General features: G+C 36.7%; 1 protein-coding gene across 4 annotated transcripts; it reads left to right on the top strand.

Annotated features, from left to right (window-relative positions):
* Positions 1-3,325: 3,325 nt before the first annotated feature.
* Positions 3,326-27,596, top strand: LOC145623895 (protein PLASTID TRANSCRIPTIONALLY ACTIVE 14-like). Of its 4 annotated transcripts, none has more exons than XM_081676801.1 (14): positions 3,326-3,457; positions 3,568-3,720; positions 3,811-3,948; positions 5,367-5,492; positions 5,723-5,851; positions 7,882-7,971; positions 8,088-8,238; positions 10,566-10,675; positions 12,073-12,144; positions 13,393-13,498; positions 13,590-13,787; positions 15,964-16,006; positions 25,601-25,742; positions 27,117-27,596. In XM_081676801.1, the coding sequence occupies exons 1-14, from the start codon at positions 3,401-3,403 to the stop codon at positions 27,273-27,275; spliced, it is 1,674 nt and encodes a 557-aa protein (XP_081532927.1). In that variant the 5' UTR covers positions 3,326-3,400; the 3' UTR covers positions 27,276-27,596. The 4 variants fall into 4 exon arrangements, with proteins under 4 accessions (XP_081532927.1, XP_081532928.1, XP_081532929.1 ...); XM_081676802.1 differs by having other exon boundaries at positions 27,179-27,596; XM_081676803.1 differs by having other exon boundaries at positions 27,149-27,276.
* Positions 27,597-27,806: the final 210 nt, after the last annotated feature.

Here is a 27,806-nt window from a genome sequence, read left to right on the forward strand (position 1 = left end):
TTTTCTTGAGGTCTACCTACACAAGTTCGATGCCGCACAATGTCATTCTTGGAACAATACTTTGTGAACTTCTTTTCAACAAACTCTAGACCATTATCGGTCCTCAAGGTCTTGATTCTTTTCTCGGTCTTTTTTCTCAATCATGGTCTTCCAATCAAGGAAAACATCAAATACATCATCTTTATGCTTGATGAAGAATGACCAAACTTTCCTAGAAAAATCATCAACCATAGTGAGCAAATAATTGCAACCACCAATAGAAGGGACTTTAGAAGGACCCCACAAATCCGAATGGATGTAGTCAAGAATCCCTTTGGTGTTGTGAATTGCGGGTTTGAAGCTAACCTGCTTATGTTTACCATACACACAATGCTCACAAAAGCCAAGGTTCCCAAGCTTCAAGCTTCCAAAACGACCTTGCTTACAAAGCTCCGACATACCGTGTTCCCCCATATGGCCAAGTCTCGAATGCCATAACTTGGTCTCACTATCACTCATAGTACCCGTGGAAACATTTGCCGAGCCAACCATGGTGGATCCTTGTAATGTATACAAGCTACCCACTTTTGAACCTTTCATCAACACAAGAGCACCTTTGACAATCTTCAAAACTCTACCTTCCGCTATGTACTTGCACCCATTAGTGTCAAGGGTGCCAAGAGATATCAAATTCTTCTTCAGCTCCGGAACATGACGAACTTTAGTTAAGGTTCTCACAACACCGTCAAACATTTTGATGGCGACCGTCCCAATTCCAATCACTTTGCAAGTAGCATTGTTTCCCATTGTGACATTACCTCCATTATACTCCTCATAAGAGCTAAAGAGATCCTTGTTGGGGGTCATATGAAAAGAGAAACCCGAATCTAAAATCCATTCATCCTTTCCCTTGAATTTCCCATGAGTGGCAACCAATGCACCACTATCACTATCGGTGTCAACATAACTAGCCTCGGCGGTAGTTTGAGAGTCTTTGCCCTTTGTGTTCTTAGCATCACCATTTCCTAATTGTTTCTTTTGCCACTTCCAACATTCCGTTTTAATGTGGCCCTTAATGCGACAATGATTGCAAGTCTTGTTACGATTAGGATTCGGTTTCTTTGACTTAGACCGACCCTTATTCTTCCCCCCATTACCATTACTAGTAGAACCCTTTTAAAAGGTTCTACCTCTCACAAACAAACCATCATTGGAGTTATTAGATGATTTAGAAATTAATTGATTATCAATTAAGTCCCTTTGGGTCAAAGCATCTCTAACATCATCTATACTCAAGTCATCTCTACCATACAAGATAGTTTCACGAAAATGCTTGTAAGAAGGTGGTAATGAACATAACAAATAAATTGCAAGATCTTCATCATCCAATGTCACATCAATATTTTGAAGATCCATGACAATCGAGAAAAATTCATCTAAATGAGACTTAAGTGAATTACCTTCCTCAAGGCAGAGATCATAGAGTCTACTCTTGAGTAATAGACGGTTGGTGACACTCTTTGCCATGTAAAGAGACTCCAACTTTGTCTATAGCTCCTCCGCGGTAGTTTCATTGGCAACTTCCCTCAATACTTCGTTCGAGAGACAAAGTTGTATAGCCGACAAAGCCTTCAAGTCGATCTCTTCCCACTTTTCTTCTGTCATGGTTAACGGTTTTTCTTCTTTCCCATCAAGGGCCTTGTGCACACCATTTTGTATCAAAATAGCTTTCATCTTTAATTTCCAAAGGCCAAAATTAATTGACCTATCAAACTTCTCAATGTCTAGCTTCATTGTTGACATGAGTACTCAATACTCAAAACAAGAAATCAAACAATCAACCCCAAAAACAACCTAAGCTCTTGATACCAATTATTATGAAATAGGACCTTTTTTGGGACTTTGAATTTGATTGAGGAACAAAGCAAATCTAAATGAGAAAGCAATTAAAAATGAACAAAATAAAACACACAAGATTTATAGTGGTTCACTCAAAAATGAGCTACATCCACTTTTGGGGAGATTGGAGCTTGTATTACTCTTCAATGGAGGAAGAATTACAATGGAGAAAAATGGTGTTCTTGGTGAGCTAATTTAAGGTCTAAGTCTCACTTGTGTTTCTCTTTCATCCTCTATACAATGAAAAACAAGAGTATATATAGTGCAAGATGAATCAACGGTTAAGATTACATCCCGAGCAAAATAAGAAGAAATCGCAGCGCTGGAACAGGGGCTCGAAGGTTCGACCGAACCTACCCAGAGTTCGATCGAACTTAGTGTGGTTCGGTCACACCTCCATAGGTTCGACCGAACCTACTCTAGAAATCAAAAGAGCATCAGTTCTGCCAAAAGGTTCGACCGAACCTATTAAATGGTTCGGTCGAACTCCCCCTGCGCGGACAACACTTCTTTAAACAGTCATAACTCCCTCGATTCTTAACCAAATCAAGCTTATGACCAGTCGTTGGAAAGCTCTTGAGAAGAGCTATCACCTCCAACTTGAATCATCTCAATATCACTTCTAGATCTTGAGATATGCTCATTTTAAGTCAGCCCTTTCCATGCTTCTTTGCTTAAAGCTCCAAACACCATAATACTAAAGCATATATCAACATGGAGCATTCGAGGCACACATATAACAATAGTAACAAACGAACTTAAATCAGATGAAATTGAAGAACTTAAATCGCAAACAATGAAACAAGTAAATGTATAATAACAAAACGAAACAAATTGAAGAAGTTAAACGCATAATAACAAAGCAAAATTAAGTAAAGTAAATGAATTAGCAAGGTAATAAATTAGCAAGTAAATTACCTTTGACAATCTTGAGATGAAGATTCACGAGCAGATTAGGGTGTAAAATTAGGGTTTTTTATGAAAAAAAAAATGAAAACAAGAGGAGAAGAGAGAGGAAACAGTAAAGGTTGGAAAGAGAGAGCATAGAGAAAGAGAATAAGGGGGAAGCGACGTGACTGAGAGAATTAGGGTGTAAAATTACGGTTTTTTTTGTCATTTGATGATTTGGGCTTAGCCTATATTTAAAAATTAGGGTGTGTAAACTTATGGCTGATAACAAGTTTAGGCGGGTTGGGTTCGGGTTGACCTAACTTAAAACTGACCCGATTACTTAAACGGGTTAGGCGGGTTGGTTTCGGGTTGGGATTTTCAACCTAAACACGACCGTTTAACTTCAGGTCGGATTCAGATTGACCCAATTACATAAACGGGTTGAAAATCCTTCTCAAAACCCATTTATTTCGGGTTGGGTTCGGATTGGGTCAGCTTTTGCGAGCCCTACCAACATTATTGCCACTAGAGAAACTGGGGCGCGCCTTTAGTGTAACTCCCGAGTCCCGATAACTAAGGATAACGTTCTCTCCTATTGCTGCATCCCCCAAAAAAATCACTTTACATTTCCATGGCTTCCGGCATTTTTCTTCACTACTCACCTCACTGCTTTCTCTCTCATTTTAAGGTCAATTTCCTTCTCTTATTGACATTCAATCATCCCATTTCCAAGATATTGATGCCCATTGTTTATTTGATTTTTATCTCACACAATTTAGTTTGATAAATTGAATGCAGCTTTGCAGTTTCAATAATGGCTTCCCACATGCAAGAAAACCATATTCTGTATTTAGTAGTCCAGAAAACATACATCGACCCATCAAAGCTTTGGCTGAGACTTCTTCATTTCCACTGTTTCAGGAACCCCAAATTGATAAAACTCCTTCTGAGGTAATTTCTCCTACTTTTCGGTTTAATCTGAATTTCTAATTGCTCTAGTTCTTCTTGTTGAATAATGAAATTCTGTTTGTTCTGTTTTAGATGAATTTAGCAGACCCAGATTTCTATAAGATTGGATATGTTAGAAGTTTTAGAGCTTATGGTGTTGAATTTCGAGAAGGGCCTGATGGGTTTGGTGTCTTTGCTTCTAAAGATATCGAGCCGCTTCGTCGTGCTCGGGTGAGACACTTCGTATTTCTCTCTTGATTTGAGCTGTTCATGATGCCATTTGTGTTTTATTTGTTGGAGAATCAGTGTTTTGCTGCAACTTTGTACTCCTGCTTGGAAAATTGGTCACTTTATACTAAAGTATAATTATGAGTTTTAGAATTATTTTTCTAGTGTAATAAATTTGTGAATCTTGTGCTACACTTGTGTGATCCCTGTCACTCAGTTTGAGTGGTCTGTTGTAGGAATTATCATCTTAATCTAATCCCTCTGCCCACTTCAATTAGCAACGTTGGATTAGGGGTCCTATTTAAGGAATTGGCTTGAATACCAGAGTTACCATTGATATGGGAATGTTCGTAGTACATATGAAGTCTAGAAATGTAGTCTGTGAAAGTGGGACGTCATATCATTTTAGAAAGCAGCTATTTTTTCAGATTAGTTTGTGACTATTTGTGCTATTCTATTAAACATGGAAGTTGTTGCTGTTAACAAGTTTGGATTAATTCACATAGTGACCTTAGGCAGTGGTGGTTATGGTGGCTTAGGTGGGTTAGGGGGGTTTTGGGGAGGTGGGTGGAAGGTTTATGGGGTGGTGATGTTGGTTTCTAAGGTGGCAATGTTATGGTGGCTTAGGTGGTGCAGTGGTGGGGCTTGGTGGTGGTTTGATGTTAATTAAGGGGTGGGTTAGTAATTTAACTAAGGGTAAGTTATGAATTAGGTTTTAATGAATAATTGGCCACAAATTATCCTATGAGGTCACTATGTGAATCAATCCAAAGTAGAGGGTCACTTTATAGAAGAAAAGTTTTGCCTTGCCTCCATATAGAATATTAAAAAGTTGAAGGCTCCATATAGAATTTCGCTTAACTTTTTTTGGTAAACATTACTTTCTCTTTTTCCCCCAAAAGTTGATTTGATATTGTATGGAAAGTTTGGAGAGATAAGTTGGTTAAGAGAAAAGTTTGATTTAGTAAGATATTACTAAAAGGTGGGTTGGTGAATGAAAATGGTGGGTGGGTGTAAGAAAAAGGTATATAACTTATGAGAGAGTGAGTGGAAACTCAAAAGGTGTAAGTATTGTGAAGTAAGTGAGGCAAACTTTCTGGACGGAGTATATAAGTTGGTATTTTAGAAGTATATATTGAGTCGAATCTTAACAAGATCCCTTATGATTATATTATGCCTTATGTATAAATCATAAATATGTTTAAGGGTGATTTATGTGTAAGGCCAAATGGTGAAATTATTAAAGAACGGAGGAAGTATCTGCTTTGAATTAATATTTTCCTCTCTTAATGCATATTTAGACAAATAATCTATTTATTTTCTCATCTTGCATTTTTGAATTGAAAAAGTAACTTATAATTTTGGCACATATACTTATGTGATGCCGATAATTTTACACGTCATTCTACACGATAATCTAGATGATCATGGAGATTCCTCTGGAACTGATGTTAACAATTAGCAAAAGGCTCCCATGGATGTTCTTTCCAGATATTGTGCCAGTTGGTCATCCCATATTTGATATTATCAACTCAACTGATCCGAAGGTATTTTTACTACATGAAGCTACTTGTTATTCTATGTTTTATTAAAAAAAGGAAAAAGTGTTAAAGCTACAAACATGTTGACCCCCTAATAGGGGACATATTTAATTTTTTATTGGCCCTTTTGGGACAGCTCAAGTATATAAACTTTGAGTTGTCCTTCAGTTATTACGTGACCATAGATTTATTATCTGACTTTTTTCCTGGAACATGTTAATTACTTGTGCTGACAGACAGACTGGGACTTGAGGTTGGCTTGCCTTCTTTTGCATTCTTTTGATCAAGATGATAACTTCTGGCAGTTGTATGGTGACTTCTTGCCAAGCCCTGATGACTGCACTAGCTTCCTTCTTGCAACAGAGGTATAACTGTGATCTGAAGATGAGAACTGTTAATTTGACTGATTTCTCATTCTTTTCAGTGTCTTTATTATTAAATTCTTGTCTCTTTAGTGTAGACTGTAGAGAATTAAAATTTAAGCTCATCTGGCTTGTGAGTATCTCATGGAATGATCAATGCCAAATCCATCTCTTTCGAGGGTTGACAAAATACCAATAAGGGTTTAACTATGCTGGTTGGTTTTTTTATTTACAAGTTTATGTGATGATTCATTGTCACAATCTAGCAATATGACGTAAGCACGCAAAGGCTTGGAGAAAAAATTCATCATGCAACACTTTGAGGCATTAGGCTATTAACTATCGCTGTCTATATATTGGTGTTTGATTGTGCGGGACTCAACCCTCATGCACACTTAACTGCAATAACACAGTAACACGCACACGCACTCACACACAAGAACAGAGCAAATATAGCAGCTAGTAGTGGATAGTTGACTGATTGTGAGGTAAAACCTTGGAAGTTACCAATCTCTAGGGAGTATCTTGAGGATACAAATCTCAAATACAAGTCTAATCACGTGCCAAAAACATTACCCCCCCCCCTTTTCTCTATTCCTTAATTTGTATACAAACAAGGACTGCAAAAATTTACTAGCTGTCATTTAATTAATGTGTCATCATTCACAAACACTGCTGTGCTAAAGTTCCACTACTCGATGTTGTTCCTTCCTTCAGCTCTTAATTTATTTTGTCTGCTTGTGCCAACTCCTCACTCCCTAAGCTTGCTGCTGCTGTGATTGGTGGTGGTTGGCTACTTGGCTCGACTGCTTTGCCCCTTCTCTGGTACTGTTTGATGCTAGGTGGCTTTGCTGGCCCAATTTCCTAGTCCATTACATTGATCTAATAGAAATACAAACAGCTTCTACTGTTGAGATAAAAGCGGTGCCAAATCCTTATGTAAAGCATCCCTAAGATCTTTCCACTATATTTCACGTCTGTTGGTGACCCTTCAAGGGATTAGTGGTAGATTTGTGGTGACACAAATGGGATGTTCAAAAAATTTTATTTGAACTATATTTATCATTTTCATTGGAATGATAATTTATTAAAACTAGTGCCCTTCCAAATCTACTTTCCTTTAAGAGTTAAAGTAATGTTTCTAATGGCCATTTGGCTTAATTCTTTTAAATTTGAATTAATATTCAAAGTCCATTTTCCTCAATAAATCACTCACCGATGCATATTATCATTCTATTCACTTCAATATGATTATGGTCTCTTCTTAAACTAAATTTAGGTCTTTCAAAATTTCATGCTCTATTACTTTTGGTTATTATACGGTGAATCATCATATATATATTTGTTGATAAGATGCATTATGGCTAAATTGATTGAAATGAAGTGACCTGCCTTCTTATGGATCATATCTCTGTGTCCAAAGTTTCTGATTCAATTCCTATGGGACAAATGAGATTAATCTGGATTTGTTTCAAATCCAAACTCCATTACCATCTCTAGTGGTGATCTTTTTATCATTTTGATACTGGAATTGTTGCTCTGAGTTTGTATTAATCTCTGCATACAATTAAGTGTTAGAATTTTAATCTTAGTAGTTATAGTTTCGTTTTGTCAGTCTATTAAACGTTTCTGTATCTGACTTTCCTAATTTACATTACTGATCATTTCTCAATTTTAATATTTTCCTTTATATGACTACTACTATTTAAAAAAGTAATTGCTACTCTCTCTACTTTGCTAGTGTTTGATATTGAAGTAGTTTCCTTGGCATCAAGCAAATTTTGCACGAAAGTTTAGTCTCTTGTCAATTGTAAGCTTGGACTAAGTAGTTTGATTTTGAGTTCTGGCCTATATTAGGCTCAGTACTTCACTTGCATAGCCTTACACTGCTGCTTTATAGAAGCAAATTTCAACCTTTTCAGACTCTTGACTTGATAAATGTATTTGCCAATTATTGAACCTGTATAGGTATCAAATTATAGCTGTGATTTTGTGATGAATCACCACAACTTATTTACCTTTTCCTGTCATAGGAGGATCTTTTGGAGTTGCAGGACCAAAGTTTGGAGCTAACAATGAGGGACCAACAACATCGTTGCCTAGAGTTCTGGGAAAAGAACTGGGTACTTAGATTCTTCTGTTTTCCCCTTTCTTTTTTTTTTATTTTATCTACTGTTGTTGTAGCCATTTATGATTGTTGCCCTAATTCAGGATGCATCTTTTGTTTCATTTTGCTCAGCACTATGCTGCACCTCTCAAGATAAAACGTATGGCACGTGATCCTAAGACATTCATGTGGGCTGTTGGTATCGCTCAAACACGTTGCATAAACTTGCAGTTAAGGATTGGTGCCCTAATTCAGGATGCAAATATGTTGATTCCTTATGCTGGTAAGTTAAAGACGTTACTGCTGTTGTCCTCTATTCAGTGCTTTAAACTGGTGATTTAAAGTCCTTATATTATACTATCTCTGTTCTTTGATGTAAGTGCGGTATGTCAGTATGTGTTAAAGGAAGTTTGCCAGAATAGGAAATAAGCGAAGTGTAAGCAATAAGAAGGAACAGGAGTAGTGATAGACCAGTACCAGCCTGGTCCGTATAATTGACATACTTTCTGTATAAAGTCATTCATTCCCTCCGTTCTCATATAATTGACAGACTTTATGTATAAAGTCATCCCTATATAGCCGACACACTTCTCTTTCTTTCTATACATGACATGAACCACTCATTATTTTTCTCACCTCACTTTAATTGACAGTTTGACACACTTTCATCCTAAAAAAAGACTTACTCCCTCCATCCTTTGTAATTGACACACTTTCCTTGTCAAGTCGTCCTTATATAGTTACACACTTCACTCTCTTTCCATATATGACATGGACCCACTCTTTATTATTTCTCTCACCTCACTTTGGACTCACTATCCATTAAATATAATAAAAAAAATACCCACTATAACCTAATTATAGTAAAATAAAATTTAATCATTCCACTAACTATTATAAAATCCACTTCACTGTCAACTATCACACAATCAAGTAAGAAGTTGATTAAATTTACCTTAAACTGTCCAGCCTACTGAACTGAATGGGGATTGGCCATGAAGGTGTATTAAATAATGACTTTTGTAAGCCACAGATCATAAAAACTGCCCACTCCGTCCGAAGCAACACCTTCCAATCTTAACTCCTTAAAATATACCCCTTCCTCTTCTCAGTAACCAACAAAAAGTATTATATTTAAAGTCTGAAGAAATCCATTTTGATACCTGTGTGAGGTTGGCCTTGAAAATTTTCTGTAAGTTTTTGCTGTGTTATTTAAACCATACTTAAACTCAACTAGTCTTAATTGCAACTATTACTCTTATATTTGAAAGCCTTAGATAATTTACCGGAGAAATGAGTTGGAAGCAAGCAATGAGCTGCTCATGCACAACTTTATAATTTTTCAGGCTCTTTGCTTACACTCAATAGACTTTGTCTGCCGCGCAAGATTGCACAGGCATGGGGGAATTTAACTTTGTGCACCAATGAAAGGCCTCCTTTAAAATCCATAATGCTCAATTTCATATCGTTGTTATACAAAGTGAAGCAGGGAGAATGTTTATTCATTTTGTTCACTTTCTTGGGGATAGGTGTTCATGCATCAGCTAGCTGGCAATCATGTTGTGTATGGGGATAATTCTCTCCTGTTCTTTCTATATAAATTGATCTTCTGTATCATGACTATTATAATTGATGGCAGGCACTCGTTTTACTTGGTCCTCTTATGCATTTACAAATATCCTTCATAATCCTTAGCTTATTTTATGCAAGAAAATCTTATTTTCATATGCTTCCCGGGTTATTGGCTATTTTTAGTCCATACCCTCTCCAAGGGAGTTAGAGGCTCTCCTTTAATTTGAGCCAATGAGCCAAAATTGCAGAATCTTTTTCCGAACTCAGGCTCCTCAGAACTTAACGTTTGCAGCAACAACATATTTCTCCTTGTTTATTGTCTGCTCCTTTAGTATCTTTTCTGCTTACCCTCCGAGCCAAATAGCCAAATAGCCAAATTTTCTCACGGAATTTCAAAACTTAGGCTTCTCAGGGCTTCAAAAACATTTGCAGTAACATCTCTCTCCTTATCTATACTCTATCTGTTAGTATCTTTTCTGCAAACCATAGTATATCTCGTCAGTCTGTGAGGATTGCTGAGCACCATTACTATGCGTTGGCTAAAGGATAGGATTCTCATGATTCCAAGGCTAGCTATATTAGTTGTCAACATATCTTTTCTCTTGCTTCTCCCTACATTACCCCTCATTGGTCAAATTACTTGCTGTAGGTATTAATAGGCGACTATAGTTGCTTTCCTATGGAAAAAAAATAGTCCCTGAAAAGTCCTTGTAGGTTTGGCACACTAATAAAGTTTTTGAAGACGTAAGGGTAGAGGTAGGCTTTATGGTACATATTGTTAATAATACAATAAGATATTATGTTGAGAAACAATGTAAGAAACATTAGGCTGTTTTATGTGACCCAAATCACATGTTAGAATTGAAGTCAGTTTGCTTTAAAAGAATCAAGGCTTCTATTCGTGGAAATACAAAATTAGTTTGTACGACTGTTATTTTGTGGATGGGTTGAGTTTTTTTCTTTATTCTTAATTTACTTTGGTTTATGCTTGCCCTAATTTGTATTATAAAATTGAGAGAGTGTGCTTATTTATTGCAGATATGTTGAACCACTCATTTCAGCCTAATTGTTTTTTCCATTGGCGTTTTAAAGACCGAATGCTCGAGGTTATGATAAATCCTGGAAGAAAAATAACGAAAGGGGAGGAGGTAAGTCATTTTATATTTTTATTTATTTTTTTTAATGGAATTCCCTTGATGCAGTTTCAAAATTGCTCTCACTGAGTTTGTTATTGCTATGATGCATGTAGAGTGCAAGCAAGTATATATTTTTTTACTGTGCCAACAGGTTTTGAACTTGGTTGCAAAATATTTAAGTGGAGCTTTTATATTTTAGAAAATATGCAGCAGCAAATAGTGTAAGGCTTGTTCAAGAGCATTAGATAATAAAAGGTTCCCATTTCATGTTTTTATTTTTAATGTCTGTTTGAATTGAACAATATTGAATTTATCTCCATTAGTTGAAGCAATCCTTTAATTGTTTTTTGACTAATAGAAATGTGACCGTATGTCTCAAGATTTCCATAGACCTAGAATCCTACATCAGCTAGATTAACAGGTAACGGTGATGGTGATTTTTTTTTTTGGTGAGTGAATAGTGGAATCTTATTTTTCTGTGCATTATGAATATTCGTCCAAGTAATGTTAAAGGTGGCTGTGCTTGCATTAAGTTTGGGAATCCTAGTGCTTTGCACCCTTTTGCTTCTCACATCACTCCTTTGGTTGGTTCATTACATTACCAGCCGCCCAAAGTTCCACCTCTTCCTCAGGGTGGATTATAGTCGACACTAGATTCTTTGCCTCGACAACAATGAGGTACCGTGTTGCGTACCCGATGAACATAAGAATTTAAAAAGATGTCAGAAGACTTAGATAGGGTGCTCTTATCATCATCATATATCAACCATCCCGGAGAAAAATCTTGAACACATTTGCTAATCACTCGTGTCACAGAAGACACATCTCCCACAAGCTATACTTTTGACTCACCAAACGACGAACTACCTGAAGGCTTGACATTGCTGAAGTCCTCGAATTCTTTGTTTCTGCATAGGGTGCTTGATCTTTCATTTTATTTAATCATGTACAATTGTACTTATGAAAAGTTGATTGACTAGCTTAAAAATTTAAACTAGATTTATAATATAATTAGCTTTGTAGTCAATTGGGTCAAAAAAAAAAAAAGTTGTTTCAAACTTGTGATATATTGTGTCTGTGTGTGTGTGTGTGAATTACGAGTCTTGCTATCACTCATTTTTTTTTATATATATATTTTTTTCTTCTATAATATCCAATAAAGTTATAGGCTTGAACTAGATTTTGGAGTAGCAAAATGACTTAATTTTTTGCTTTGGAAATAATTATTTAAGCTTTATCTGTCAGTATTTGATGATTGCAACTGTAATGCTCACAGATCTGAACTAACCAATCCTAATCTTTCTTTTGTCTACTCTTATCTGCCTAGAAACCTCTAATTATATTTTGTGTTTGTAAATAATATTTTTTAAAAACAATTTTATAATTTTTTGCTTTGCTGATTGCTATAGATGACTTTGAACTACATGAGTGGACAGCAGAACCATATGTATATGCAAAGATTCGGATTCTCCTCAGCTGTGGTAATTTCTGGAATCTGTACTTTTCAATTGGATGGATTGATTGTTATTTTTGCTGTTGTTGACTTCCCCCACCTGTGATATTTCTTTTTTAATGCAATTAATTGTGGCTGGACATTTTTTTGTTCCCCCACCTGTGCTACTTCTTTATTGCGATTAATTGTGGCTGGATATTTTTTAATCCCCCCCCCCCCCCCCCCCCTCGTGCTATTTCTTGTTTATTGATTAATTGTGGCTGGGCAATTTTTTTTATTCCCCCACCTGTGCTATTCCTTATTTATTGATTAATTGTGGCTGGACAATTTTTTCCCCCAACCTGTGCTATTCCTTATCTATTACGATTAATTGTGGCTGGACCTTTCTCTTATTCTTTTAAATTTTTTTATGCAGTAGGCATTGCACAATAACATTCAAATAATGAGTGCTGTAAATAAATTGATCATTAATTTTATATTATTTATCAGTATCATGTAACAAACTAGTACACTAAGCAATCAACACACAAACAATACTAGAAATTAATTTAGAGAAGAAGGAAGCTATTTCATAAATAAAGGTTCAAGCTTTCTTACAAAGAGGCTTGAGGCCACCACTCTCACTCAGTGACTTAAGGTCACCACTCCTTTAATTAATGACTACAATTCTCTAGCTACCTAGCACATTTTTCCCTCCCCTTTCTTATATCTACACAAATAGCCAAAATAAAGTATTGACAAAAGACAAAAGGTGTGCAGCTGTCATCATGTGTGATACGAGAAGAGCTCTGCCTTGGGTCCTCACTGATTTTCATGTTGCTGCTCCACTTCTACCCTTGACGGCTCTCCCTGTCCTCTCTTGCCACTTCTTGTGTATGTAATCCAATCTCACCCTTCTGCTTGCCTGTGGCGTTCGTTACATATCACTGCCAATACTCAGAATTTTTGTGAGACTAAATATACTAAGTTATTGCCTTGAAAGTATTGGGAATTGAGAGATGGTATCATTTGGTTTTTTTTTTGTGGTGTACGTGTTTTTAATATAAATCCATTTTCACACTCTGACAATCACAATCTGGCTGCGACAACCGTATTCTCAATATCATGACCACAAGAGCGGTGCAACCGTATCTTCAGATCATGCTTGTAACATGCAGGGCCTGTATTTGGCTTTGGTAAAGAAAAATGATTTCTGCATGCATTTATTGTTGAAAAGTTATTTTCTGACCACATGTTACATCTTAATGTGGCCTTGATTCTGTTTTATCCTTTCCAGAATCCTTGGGATGCCATATGTTTCTCTGGTGATTCCCGTATACATTTGGATACATTCTTGTCTGTCTTCAACATTACTGGGCTTCCAGAAGAATATTATTTTAATAGTAAGTTCTGGGGATTTTCGTAATGGGAGATTTTACTTTGCATACTTCACCACATTTGTGATGTGAGTACTGTCCTTTCTATTACATTTAGGTCAGTTATCAAAAGAAGGAGATAGTTTTGTTGATGGAGCAGTCATAGCTGCAGCAAGAACGTTGCCCACTTGGTCTGATGGTGATGTGCCTATGATTCCTAGCACAGAAAGAAAGGCAGCAAAGGAATTACAGGAACAATGCCAAAATTTCCTTGCCAAGTATCCTACAACAGCTAAGCAAGATCAAAAAATTTTAGGTAATTTTTAGAGCAGTTATCTCTTAAGTTCTGCATATATGTTGTATATTACTTCCTGATTATGGAAAAAAACAAAGCAGCGAAGGAGATTAGGTAAATGGAGCAATGGTCTTCACTACTGTGATGATTGAAATAATGGATTCCCTGTGATGTATCTTGCCCCTTAAAGTGGTGTTGGGTGTTTTTTTTTTTTTATTTATTTTTATTTATTTTTATTTTTATTTTTTTTAAATTTATTTTTTAGTTATTTTTTTATTTATTTAAAACACAGTATGAAGCAGGTTTCACACTTATAAAATATATGTGAGTGAATTCTCTATATGATGTTTAATTATTTAAATATCGGCGTGCATCCTGCTTCGTTTCATCTTTATGTTCTATATGTTGTTTAGAATAGGTGTAGATGTATGATTCTGTTGAATCTTTCCCTCTGATACCAAGTGGTAGGTCTTATTATTTATATTATCCTACTTTATTATTTGGGAGACCTTTGTGTCATAATCATGTAAAAATAAAAGCAAGGGTGGAAAAATGTACAAATTGTCGATAATTGTTGGGAGGGTCACCTACGGACATCAATATCTTCTTTGTCACAAATCATATAAGCTGATTTTATTTGGAGATGATAGTTGGATTCAAAAGATTTCCATCTATAGGTCATAAACTAAACTATAAATTTAAATGAGCAATATATGAGTATTTTGTTTGAAGCTGTGCTGCTGCTAAAACTGCTCATGGTTGTGGTCCTTGTGGAGGTGTAACATCTTGCAAATGTCCAAAAGCTTAAATTACATGTTTCTTTGTTTCTATTTGTTGAAATGATTTTGAACCATTCATTTGTAATCTAAGGGCCGATGTTCGAAGTAGCCATTTTATAAACATGATAAAGTCATTTAAAAAACTTTTGCATTTATTAATTAATCATGATATTTTCTTTATCCTATTTCATGTTTGTGAGCATATTTATAAATATATATAACCCCCCCCCCCCCCAAGGATATTGGAAAGTGAGCAATTTCTGTAAAGTGACTGGTTGTTGAAGATTATATATCGGTTATGGTCAAACATATATCTGAGTGTCTTCCATTATCAAAAAGAGGGAGTAAGCCTAACTAACTAATAAGCTCAGTATGCACTTCCTCATTCTGTTGTACTTATGCTAGTCACTAAGCATGCATTTAGACTCTAAATTCTCAAGTATGATGTGTAAACAACTTTAGTCATAATAATCGATCAGGACACTTGCAAATTAATCAAACTAGGTTAGGTCCCGTGCCACGCACGGTAATTTTCAATAATTCTATATTCAAAGAAATAACAAAATTATCATATTTGATTTGATATTTGCATTTCATTGTTTAAGCATGAAACTTCTATTACACAATAAAAAAAATATATAATCTTGTTGTAATACATAGTACATAATAAAGTATGTATTTTCTATTAAAAAAAATAGTTCATGTCACAAATTATGTTTAGAGTATTATTTTTTTTTTATTTTCTGTGTAAGTTTATAATTGTTAATAAGATTTTTTTACAAGACACATCAAATCTTTTTAATATACATAATTATTACTTTATATAAATAAGAGATTTGTTTCTTAAATAGATTTTTTGAAATAAAAAAATTAGGACACACTAGGAGATGACACGTGTCATTGCTGGCGTGTCTTTTAGTATATAGTTATTGATTGATAACATAATTTAACCCTCTTCTATTGTACCCTGGTTCCCCATTTTTTATGTTCACAGTGACCAACATCTATTTTTTTTATTCTCTTATTTTTATTATTTTTTTTCAGGGTTATAAATAGATATCTACCCTAACTGAAATGTAGTAAATCATTTTGCCAAAACAATAGGATACCTGTTAATTGCTTATTTTAAATAATAATAAACATTTTGTGTTGTTTTCTGTGGTTAGGCATTAGATTATATGCAAAATCTTACATATGCCTTCATTTATAAGTTTTCCTTCCTATAATGTTCTTATTCACAATAGTTATCCTCCTAGACAAGAAATTACATAAAAAGGGGGTAAGACGGCAGTGCTATATTAATGCTTTATTGACGCAAGGTTGTTCATTTTATAATTTGGATTATATCTTGGACTGTACTACTGATGTATTTTTAATTCTTTGGGTTTAGCTCTAACTTTTTTATTTACAAACAACAGATACTACATCGGATGCGCGAAGAACACTGGAAGCTGCAATCAAGTATGTTTTATTTTTAAGATGTTCTTAATAGCTTTAAGATTTCTCGTAGCTTGGGGAAGCTATCACATAATTATTTTAATGAGCTTCTTTCATGTGCTGAACTTCAAATTGCCTTTAAGACTCGTAGTTGGAGTTCTCATCGAGACCCAAATATCTTAAACTACCTGACACTCAAATCCCTACTCATACCTAGGAAATGTGCACTAGTCTAGAATTGTAGTAAATCTTGAATGGATTGAAGTCGGAATCCCCAAATATCTTAGATTGGTTATAAAATTATTTGGTCCGTAATGCCTTTCCGCTTCGGTCTATTTTTAAAACAATTACCCGAAGATCTAGAGTTTTATTTTTATTTTTTTATTAATTTATTTTTTTGAAATAAAATTGATTCATAAATAAAAGTTATACTCCCTCCGTTTTTAAATACTTGATCCACTTTCCTTTTCCGGCCGTTTTTAAATACTTGCTCCATTTCCTTTTTTGGAAAGCTTTTACAATATTTAATTCATTTCTCACACTTAGTGGACCCAACATAATACTCTTTCTCCTCCTATTCTTCCACTACTTTTGTTTTTTACAATTTTTTATTTTCTCAACTACCCCACTACCTCCATATTTTATTACTTTCTTCAATTTCTCCTAAAATTCCGCTCGTGGAGAAATGGAGCAAGTATTTAAAAACGGAGGGAGTACAATATCCACAAAGTAATTTATTTATGTCAAATACGTGATAATTGAATTTAATTAAAACATCCTACAGCATTGCTACGACCGTTATTGCACATCGTCTATCGATCTATTGTTGTGAATTTTTTTTCGTCAAACTCATTAGATTGTAATTGAAAGATTAACCTTTTTTTCGATCCCGCACTGATCTTTATCCACGACACAACTTTATAGCAATCAATAAATCGTAAAAGCAAATTCTCCCTTAATAGAGAGAAGAAAAACTCAATTTCGAAGGAGCAAAATCCTCCTAAAGAAGTAGAAAAATCCTCTCTTTTAAAAGAGAAATGTTTCCCCTTAGAAGAGGAAGAGTTATTATAAACCTAAATTAAACAAAGATTGGGGCTTTTCAGCAGTTTTGCCCCTCCTAAATTTAAAAATGGAGGCTAGGGTTTTAGAAAAAAGAGAGAGTGACTTGGGTTTTTTGAAAAAATTACAACTTTACAAGTACTTGTGATTTTACATGTAGATCAAACATCATATAACATAAATACCAAGTTTCATATGTGCTGTGTGCCTCGTGTTACTTATTCTGGGGTTAATGGGTTAGTCACGGAGTTAGGGGTTACTTGATCGGTCACGGGTTACTTGGTCAGTGGTACTTACTCGGAGGTTTTTTCTGTTGGTTAGGGGTTACTCGGTCATGGGTTACTCAATTAATCAGGGTTACCCGTTTCGTACACAGAAAACGCACTGTAAAATAAATGATTCAAAATAATCGCTTAATAATTCAAAGAGGGTGACTTATGTATTCACACATATGAATAGAAAATTAAAGATTAATACTGGCATGTTCCAATGCTGTTGTAGCCTTCATCCTTCCTTTCATTTTCTTTGTTGTTTAGAGAAGCTATCAACGTAGGAAATAAAAATAAAATGTTCCAAATTTCCCTAAAGCTCTTCAGTTTTCAGAAAATTGGTAGATATAAGTATAAAGTATGAAGGAGGAAGTAGGTAAAATGGGGAGGAGGCTGCACAAGTATAACCTATGGCATTTGAATCATGTATTTCACCGGAAAACCCATTGGAAAAAATAAAAGCCTAAAAATTTCAATCGTTAGAAATAGGGTTTGTACTTTGTAGTAATCGATTTCTAGAATTTTATGATGAAATTGAGGAAGAAATTCATTCATCATGTGTGGTGTTTTTTAGGAGAGAAAATAGATTAATTTGATGGCATTCTAACTTTTGGAAGAAAGAGAGAGGTAATGGGTAAAATTGAGGGTGGTCAGTCAATAACATCCACAATGGTTGACAAGAGGTCCTTGCTTGCAATTTCTAATTGTTAGAACTAGTAGCTAGCTAGTGTGGAGCTACAAGGGGTGTACTTTTGATGAAATAAGATAGCTCTACAAAGCTATGCATTTCACTACAGCCAAAGCCACTTCGATTCAGTAAATTGTTAAAGCTATGTAGTTTCACTACACCCAAAGCCACTTTGATTGATTAATAGATTTGTTTTTTATTTTTATTTTATTTTATGCATTTATTTTTTCCTTTTTTTTATTGTCATTATTATTAGTATTATTATTGTTATTATTATTATTATTATTATTATTATTATTATTATTATTATTATTATTATTATTATTATTATTATTATTATTATTATTATTATTATTATTATTATTATTATTATTATTATTATTATTATTATTATTATTATTATTATTATTATTATTATTATTATTATTATTATTATTATTATTATTATTATTATTATTATTATTATTATTATTATTATTATTATTATTATTATTATTATTATTATTATTATTATTATTATTATTATTATTATTATTATTATTATTATTATTATTATTATTATTATTATTATTATTATTATTATTATTATTATTATTATTATTATTATTATTATTATTATTATTATTATTATTATTATTATTATTATTATTATTATTATTATTATTATTATTATTATTATTATTATTATTATTATTATTATTATTATTATTATTATTATTATTATTATTATTATTATTATTATTATTATTATTATTATTATTATTATTATTATTATTATTATTATTATTATTATTATTATTATTATTATTATTATTATTATTATTATTATTATTATTATTATTATTATTATTATTATTATTATTATTATTATTATTATTATTATTATTATTATTATTATTATTATTATTATTATTATTATTGTTATTATTGTTATTATTGTTATTATTGTTATTATTGTTATTATTGTTATTATTGTTATTATTGTTATTATTATTATTATTGTTATTATTATTGTTATTATTATTGTTATTATTATTGTTATTGTTATTATTATTATTATTATTATTATTATTATTATTATTATTATTATTATTATTATTATTATTATTATTATTATTATTATTATTATTAATTATTTTATTTTATTTTATTTTATTTTATTTTATTTGAATAAAGGTTGTAGCATGCCATTATGGATATTTTAGCTTAAATGATGAAGTTTGAGAATAATGATGTGGCAACCTGAAGCTACAAGGAGAATTTGCTAGCCATTATAGATGCTCTTGCGGAAGAAGTGAGAAAATTAAGATAATTGGCAAATGGGTCACAAGTCCCAATATGTTTGACCTGCCATTTGACTTCTAAAAACAAATATAAGAAACGGGTTTCTCTTATGGACTGGAAATTTTTTATTGAACTTGGAATCTCACCTTTCGGGACCAGATTTCTTCGTGCCAATCCAATCTGTTCCATTCCACAATATTAAAATTTTTTGGTTTAGGTCCAGTGTTTGGTCAAAGTCTATTTTTTCACTCCTACTCGTAGGAGTAATAGCTGTGTTCTATTAACATACTCAGAGATGGCGAAGTATAACCATGGCCACTGACTTTTCTCACATTACACATGACATCATCTTAATATACGTCTTAGCCTTGTGGTTTGTAGTAATTAGGAATTCATCTTACAATGTTATTTTTAAGTGCTACAAGAAAGGGCAATGTTGTTGACAAGATTTGATTTGAGATGTTAGGTTCCAATTGCGAAGACTTTAAACAACTAAGTTATGCAACGGACAGCGTCACTCACACACAAGATTAGAGGTCGAATGGTTGTAGTAGTATTAATTAATGGATGAAAGCTCAAGGCTTGCAAAATAACGTCAATGGCTTGAGGCCATTACTCTCCAAGTTCACACTCAATTTTCTGGATACCCTCCTACATGCTAGACCACTTCTACTTATACTACCAATACAAGCATAAAAATGGCAACAAGCCTTAATTACTACAACTTACTACTATTGGCATTTAACTACTTTAGTTCATTACAAGTCCCTGCTGCTTCAACGGCTCTCTGTTCTCTGCTCCCCTTTCTTTGGCTAAGCCGTGGTAATTTGCTGTCCTTGCCTTTGTCTCCTGCTGTAAACCAAGGTCACGGGTGGTGGCCTGGGATGCATTGCAATACTCCCCCCCAAAAGAGCCACCTTGTCCTCAAGGTGGAACTCTAGAAACCTTTCCTTGAGCGTTTCGGCATCCTCCCATGTGGCCTCAAAGTCCGGAAGGCCGTGCCATTTAATTAAGACCCCAGACTCTTTCTTGCGACCCGCCTTTGACCTTACCTCGAGTACACTCTCCGGCACCACCACGAGCTCCAACTCCGGAGTAATCTGGCAGGAATGGTTGGAGAGCTTGGTAATTCCCTAAGAGCCTTCTTGAGCTGTGACACGTGAAAGACTGGATGGATACGACAATGATCGGGTAAGGACAACTCATAGGCCACTTTGCCAATTCGCTGCAGCACTTCGAAGGGCCCATAAAATCTCGCAGCCAATTTCTCGAAAGGCCTCTTCGCAAGCGATTTCTGTCGATACGGTTGAAGCTTGAGAAAGACAAAATCCCCAACCGGAACTCTACCTCCCTGCGTTTTCCATCAGCGTGTTGCTTCATGATGTGTTGGGCTCGAGCCGGGTTAAATTTCAGCTCATCGAGCATCAAATCCCGTGCCTTCAACATTTCCTCCACGGTGTCTACCGTAGTTTGACCCCTCCTATCCTCACCAACTTAGGAGGGTCCCTGCCGTATAAAGCCTTGAATGGAGTCAGCAATGTGGACGAGTGTGAAGTAGTATTGTACGAGAACTCGGCCCATGGCAACCATTGTGCCCACGCCTTGGGTTGTTCCCCGGCAAAACATCGTAGGTAGGTCTCCAATCTCTTATTCACCACCTCCGATTGTCCATCGGTTTGGGGGTGATACGAAGTGCTCTTCTTCAATTCGGTCCCTTACATTCGAAAAAGCTCCTTCCAAAATGTACTAACAAAGACACAGTCTCGATCTGACACAATGCTGCCCGGCACACCGTGTAACCTCACGATCTCCTTGATGAAAATTTCAGCCACCGAGTAAGCGGTGAACGGGTGTTTAAGGCCGATGAAATGCGCGTATTTGGTTAAGCGGTCGACCACTACCAAAATGGTGTCAACCCCTTTCGACCGCGGCAACCCCTCGATGAAATCCATACTTATATCCTCCCAAACTTGCTCCGGAATCGGCAAAGGTTGCATCAAACCCGTCGGGGATTGCTGAGAGTGTTTGTTCCTCTGGCAAACGGCACAATTTCGAACATATTCTGCCACATCTTTTCGCATTCCTCCCCAAAACCACTCACTCCCTAATCTCAAATATGTTTTTGTCACCCGTATGTCCGCCCTCCGGAGTATCGTGGTATAGCTTCAGCAGCGCGAGCTTGAATTTGGATTTCTGGGAAATTACCGACCTCCCCTTATACACCAAGTGCAAGTTGTCAATTGAATACCCTTGAGGCCCTTCTCCCTTCTCTACTTCCGCCCTTATTTTCTGAATCTCCGCGTCCTCTGCAATCTCACGACTGAGATTACCCCAATTAATTCCCTGATTGACATACAATGCCCCAAATTCTGCTGTCTTCTCACCTTCCCCCCGCCGCGACAGGGCGTCGGCCACCTTGTTCGAGATTCCCGGCTTATATTGTAATTCAAAATCAAAACCAATCAACTTCCTCACCCATTTCTGATATTCGGCCCCAATTTCTCTTTGTTGCGTGATATATTTAAGGCTTTGTTGATCGCTTCTCACGATGAACCGCCGGCCTAACAAATAGTGTTTCCATTTTTGCACCGCTAAGCAAACGGCCATAAGCTCCTTCTCGTAGACCGATTTGCCGCCTGGTCCTTGGTCCTAGAACCTTACTGTAGAATGCAACCGGTTTCCCATCCTGCATTATTACGGCCCCTAGATCAAAACCGGAAGCATCCGATTCAACAATGAAGGTTTTCGAGAAATCACGCATAATTTAACACTGTCGCTTCAGACCACCCGAAATTATCTTTCTTCAGTTGGTCAGTTAGGGGGTGGGCGATCTGAGCATACTGCCTTGTGAACTTTCTGTAGTACCCGGTCAAACCCAGAAAGCCCCTTAACTCCTTTAATGTTTTCGGAGTGGGCCAAGTTAACCTGGCTTTGACTTTGTCTTGATCCACCGCCACTCCATCTCTTGAGATTACATGGCCCAAGTAGGCCACAATTTCTTTACCAAACTCACACTTCTTTTTGTTAGCAAATAATGTATGTTCTTTCAAAAGTAGCTAATACAAGAGTTAAGTGTTTAGCATGCTCTTCACGGTTCACACTATAAATAAGTATATCATCAAAAAATACAAGGACAAATTTGCGTAAATAAGGGCGAAATACCTCATTCATGAGCGATTGGAAAGTGGCCGGAGCGTTAGTCAAACCGAATGACATCACAAGGAACTCGTAGTGCCCCTCATGAGTTCGGAACGCCGTCTTATGAGTGTCTTCCGGCCTCACAAGTATTTGACCCGGCCTTTAGATCGAGTTTGGAGAAGACTTGTGCCCCATAAAGTTCATCTAGTAGCTCATCGATCACCGGAATCGGGTATTTATCGTTGTTGAGGGCCCGGTAATCGACACAAAAACGCCACGACCCGTCCTTTTTCTTCACTAGTAGCACTGGGCTAGAGAAAGGGCTCGTGGAGGGCCTAATGATTCTGGCTTGCAACATCTCTCGGATGAGCTTCTCAATTTCATCCTTTTGAAATTGGGGGTATCGATATGGGCGCACACTAACCGGATTACTCCCATCCTTAAGGACGATAGCATGTTCATGTCCCCTAGTAGGAGGAAGCCCATTGGGCTCGACAAACACCTCCTCAAATTCGGATAACACTCCTTCTAAGTAAGTGGGTAACCCACTGACTTCCTGCTCCTTTGTCTCCTCTTCCATCCGATTCAATTCCACAAGCATCCCCCCACTCTCTTTTCTCAAGGTCCGGATCATCGCTTTGAGGGTGATACCGGTTTTTGATAAGCTCGGTTCACCCTTAATTGTGACGGACTGCCCCTCCCACGTGAAAGTCATCTCTTGGAGCTTCCAATTCGTCATCACCATCCCCAATTTTTCGAGCCACTCTACTCCTAAGATAACATCCGAGTTCCCCAATTGAAGAGGCAAAAAATTGCCTCTTCGATCTCAATTGCTTCTCCGAGTTTCAATTGCACGCCCTTACACTGTCCCTGCCCTCTGATAGTTTCCCAATTACCGAGCGAAACACCAAAAGCACTCTTACCTACTACCGGCAGCCCCAATTTCTCGATGACTTGCAATGAAATAAAGTTATGTGTCGCCCCCGGGTCGATCATAATCACCACTGACTGCCCTTTGATGTAACCCCGTAATTTCATCGTCTTGGGGTTCGTCAGCCCCACAATGGAGTTCATCGAAACCGAGGCCGGAATCTCCTCTTCGTAGTCCTCGGGCTCTTCTATGGCTGCAAACTCTCCTTGCTCTGCCTCGTCTCCTTCCTCCACCAGCAATACACTCAAGCCTTTGGTAGGACAGACATGTGTGGGCCCAGTCCATCGCCCGTCACATTTGAAACATAACCCTCGCGCCCTCTTGTCCTGTATTTCCCGGTCAGTGAGTCGCCAGACCTCACCGTTGAAACATGAGGTGTTTGAAGGTGCTCTGTTCTGATAACTGTTGCTGTGTTGGGGGTCGAGGCTACGGATCCTTGGCTGGATTGACTGGGTTGGAAATTTGCTTTGGGTGGATTATATGGTGGGTTGGATTTGGCTGGGTGGGTGTTAAGTGGGCTGCTAGTGTGGGAAGTGTGGGCCTGCCCACCTCCAAACAGAGTTGTAGCTGGACTCTTGTTAAAATATGAGTAGGGCCCTGGCTTGGCAAAGGCTCCACCCAACCTTTTTGACCCGTTGACACGGTTCCTTTCTTCGACCCGAATGGCCAGATCCATCACGTCTTCAAGGGTATGCGGGTTTAACATTCAGATCTCCACCCTTATGTCTTCCTTAAGTCCGTTGATGAATTGCCCCTTGAGGAGGCTCTCCGGTATGTCCGTCAGTGGCGACGCCTTCTCAATGAAGACGCGGCGGTATTCCGTCACCGTCGTGGTTTGCTCAACGGCAAGCCACTGCTCGTGTAGTGTTCCGGCATTGACCGGTCGAAATTGCGTGAGGACTCTCTGTTTCATGTCCTCCCAACTAATGACGGGGCGGCGGCGATTCTCCCATTGATACCACCGTAGAGCGTCACCCTCCATAGCCACCACTGCCGCCTGAATCCTCTCGACTTCCGTCAGCTTGTAAAATGGAAATATTGCTCACCACGCAATATCCAACCGTCTAGATCAGATCCATCAAACGTCGGTAAATCGAGCTTTTGATATCTCCACGTTCCTCGACTGTCCTGGTTGTCGCCGTGGTTGCGGTAATCGCCCCCACCTCCTGGTTCCCAATTTCCGAACCTTAGGCCGTTGAACCCCCCAAGCTGAGGTTGCTCCACCTCCTCGTTCACCGGAATATGTTGTGGAGTTGGTAGCGTATTCTGGGTCTTCAGGGAGTTTCGAATCTCATCCAAGACCTTGTCTTGCCTGCTCGCGGTCATGTTAATTTGCTGGGTTATATCCTGCCGGAACCTGTCCATCATGCCGTCGTTCGTTTGCCTCATCTTGTCCATGGCCTCTTCCTGTTGCTTCAGCAACGTCCTCTGAAGAGAATTTTCTCCATCTCCCAACTTCTCGAAAATTTCCTCCACCCTTTCTTCGAGCGCCGCCACCCTCTCCGGCGTCACGGTCAGCGGTGTTGGCGGCATGTCTTCTCTGATACCACTTGCAACGGACAGCGTCACTCACACACAAGATTAGAGGTCGAATGGTTGTAGTAGTATTAATTAATGGATGAGAGCTCAAGGCTTGCAAAATAACGTCAATGGCTTGAGGCCATTACTCTCCAAGTTCACACTCAATTTTCTGGATACCCTCCTACATGCTAGACCAATTCTACTTATACTACCAATACAAGCATAAAAATGGCAACAAGCCTTAATTACTACAACTTACTACTATTGGCATTTAACTACTTTAGTTCATTACAAAACAAAAGCTAACAAAAGGCTACTGCTTCCTGTCCCCTGCTGCTTCAACGGCTCTCTGTTCTCTGCTCCCCTTTCTTTGGCTAAGCCGTGGTAATTTGCTGTCCTTGCCTTTGTCTCCTGCTGTAAACCAAGGTCACGGGTGGTGGACTGGGATGCATTGCAAGTTATTTGACATCCATTGAGCACATCTTGTATTATTCGTGACAATATCTTGTGTAAATCCGACTGTCCTAATCTTGTTCATTGTAGGTACCGATTGCATCGAAAATTGTTTTTAGAGAAGGTCATTGATGCTTTGGAAATTTATCAAGACAAAATTTTGATTTAAGTTGCCAATTTATTAGAACTTAGGTAAGAGCTTTTTACTTGGTGCTAACCTATATAGTCTGAAGCATCAGCTACAAATGGCTAACTACTATTTGTTTGCGTTTTAGGTACTCTAATTATTCAATTGGGCACTCGACACGTATGGACAATCAAGTGGCTACTTTTGAGATGAATAGCGGTGATCGTTATTTTCCCTTGTTGATCAGGGAAAAGCTCTTGCTACTCTCAAACAAGGTTGAAAAGGAAAGGGTAAGGTTGCTGAATTTTCATGTAATATTATGTTTTTTTAGGAATAGTACAAGGTAGTTTATGAATAAGAGATAAAATTTTCTCTATTACATGCATAAATTCTGAAGTAATTGATTATAAGTCATGCTTTGTTCAATGCTTCATGCACATCAATCTTCGAGTAGAAATAATATCAGCAGTGAAAAAGCCTTTAGTGCTGAATGTAGGAGACTTTGGTTATATATGAAAGGATGTACAATTGTATAATCCTGGAAAGTTGGAAAAGCAAAATAATTCTGTACTTCGTATTAAAAAATTCTCCCTAATTTAAGTCTTGTAGTGCCTTCACTGCCTTGGCTACCTGGAGTTCTATTGAACAAAAGTGTGTGTGTGTGTTTTTTTTTTTTTTCTTTTTTTTTTTTTGGGGGCTCCAAGAGGTATAAGCTAACATAGATCATATTTCTGGACTAGGGAACTGTGGAATTTCATCCCCCTCTCTAATACCTCGTATATTTTTTGACTTAAAATTTCAGCTCATATTTCATTTATCAAGCTCTGGGTTGGTTTTCAATGTCATTGCTCACTATATTAATCCGGCAATTTTTTCTGCTTTGGAATAATCACTCACAAAAACCTCCCCTTAGCTGCTTCTACCCATTTCCCCTATCATTTCCATCCCAAACCCTTTAGACCTTCCGATTAATTTCCTTCCCTGTTGTAATCTTTTGACAGCAGCGTTCATGCTTCTTGGTCAAATGTCTCTTATTAAGCAGTTATCGACAGTATCACAGGTGAGGTTAGTGATCAGTCTGGTCAGTTGGTGGAGAAGTTACTTTGCAGGCTCAGTGGTGATCGCTGAGACTTTTGCCATAGAAAGCTTCTCCCAATGGGTGAACAAATTTCATTGTTTATTAAGATGATTAATGAAAATCTCTAATTTTGGATTCTATGGCACTGGATACCACATTAAAAACAGACAAGTCAGTATTTCGGGTATTTAATTCGTTTTGAAGGAAGTGAAACCAACTTGATAAAAACTGAGAGGATCACTTCATGGGATTATGGGGACATTTTGTAAACCCCCCACCCTTTCTCCCCTAACCCCCAATTTCCCTTATAAAGACATTTTATAATGCCGATCTAACTCGGGTGTCTAGGTGTAGAAGTCCTATTCCAGCATGAACTTGGTTTATGTTTTTCAACTCATTTGTGTTGTATTCGCGTCTCACTCTAGCCAATCAAGGAAAAATAAAAAGCATTGTAAAGAATCAAGCTCTTGATGATTGCTCTTTCCTGAAATCGATTATTATACTGATACACACAATTTTGTGATTGTTAGTAAAAGAAAAATTTGCCAATTGCAACCTTTTAAAGTTTGTATTGTGCAAATTGCAGCAAATTTTTTTTTTTTTTTTTATAAATTGTAGCTCAAAAGTTGGGCCGACACTTTTGTTTAGCTCTTGTATGACCAAGGCATCAACAACATTCCCATATTTTGCATTGCTGCTACTTCTTGCTGGGAAGACACCTTCGTTCGTCAAGCTGCCTAGTTAAGCCAAACTATATTCATATTGAGCTACTCACAGAATTGGCTCGTAGGTAGCTCAAATGTATAAAGAATGTTCATTGCTTGGTTTTTAAGATCCTCTTGTTAAAGATTCACATATTGTAAGAAATTGTACCGGAAATGTTTGTACCAAATGGAAGTATTGCATACGTCCAATTGAACAATGTCTAATTTCATACTAAGATCTTAGGGTGTCAATTGTAAAGCATTCTTTTGTGTGACTGAAGGTGTACTTCATTGATAACAGGTTAATCATATTGTATTTAATCATCTTGGGGCTATTATACTCCCCGGCTTCTCCTAGTTTACACTTAGTTCCCATCTTCCCTTTCTTTTACCAATTCATCTACGTCTCAGTCCTATTCAACTCTAACATAGATTTACGTAATTACAGTTATATAGAGGGTGGATGAGGTAGAGCTGTCAAATTGGTTGGTGGTGTTGTATTGTCGTGATTTATAGTTATATCAACTCAACGAGTTTGCTCGTTGTCTAGGACAAAGTTATTAAAATCGGGA

Source organism: Chenopodium album, chromosome 3 (assembly GCF_948465745.1).
Source record: "Chenopodium album chromosome 3, dcCheAlbu1.1, whole genome shotgun sequence".
Lineage (NCBI taxonomy): Eukaryota > Viridiplantae > Streptophyta > Magnoliopsida > Caryophyllales > Amaranthaceae > Chenopodium > Chenopodium album.

Excerpts from the sequence above, each read along its gene's own strand:
- LOC145623895 (XM_081676801.1), top strand. The coding sequence starts at position 3,401 with ATGGCTTCCGGCATTTTTCTTCACTACTCACCTCACTGCTTTCTCTCT. Across the intron at positions 8,239-10,565 it reads TATGTTGATTCCTTATGCTG|ATATGTTGAACCACTCATTT; the intron begins GTAAGTTAAAGA and ends TATTTATTGCAG. Across the intron at positions 10,676-12,072 it reads AAATAACGAAAGGGGAGGAG|ATGACTTTGAACTACATGAG; the intron begins GTAAGTCATTTT and ends TGATTGCTATAG.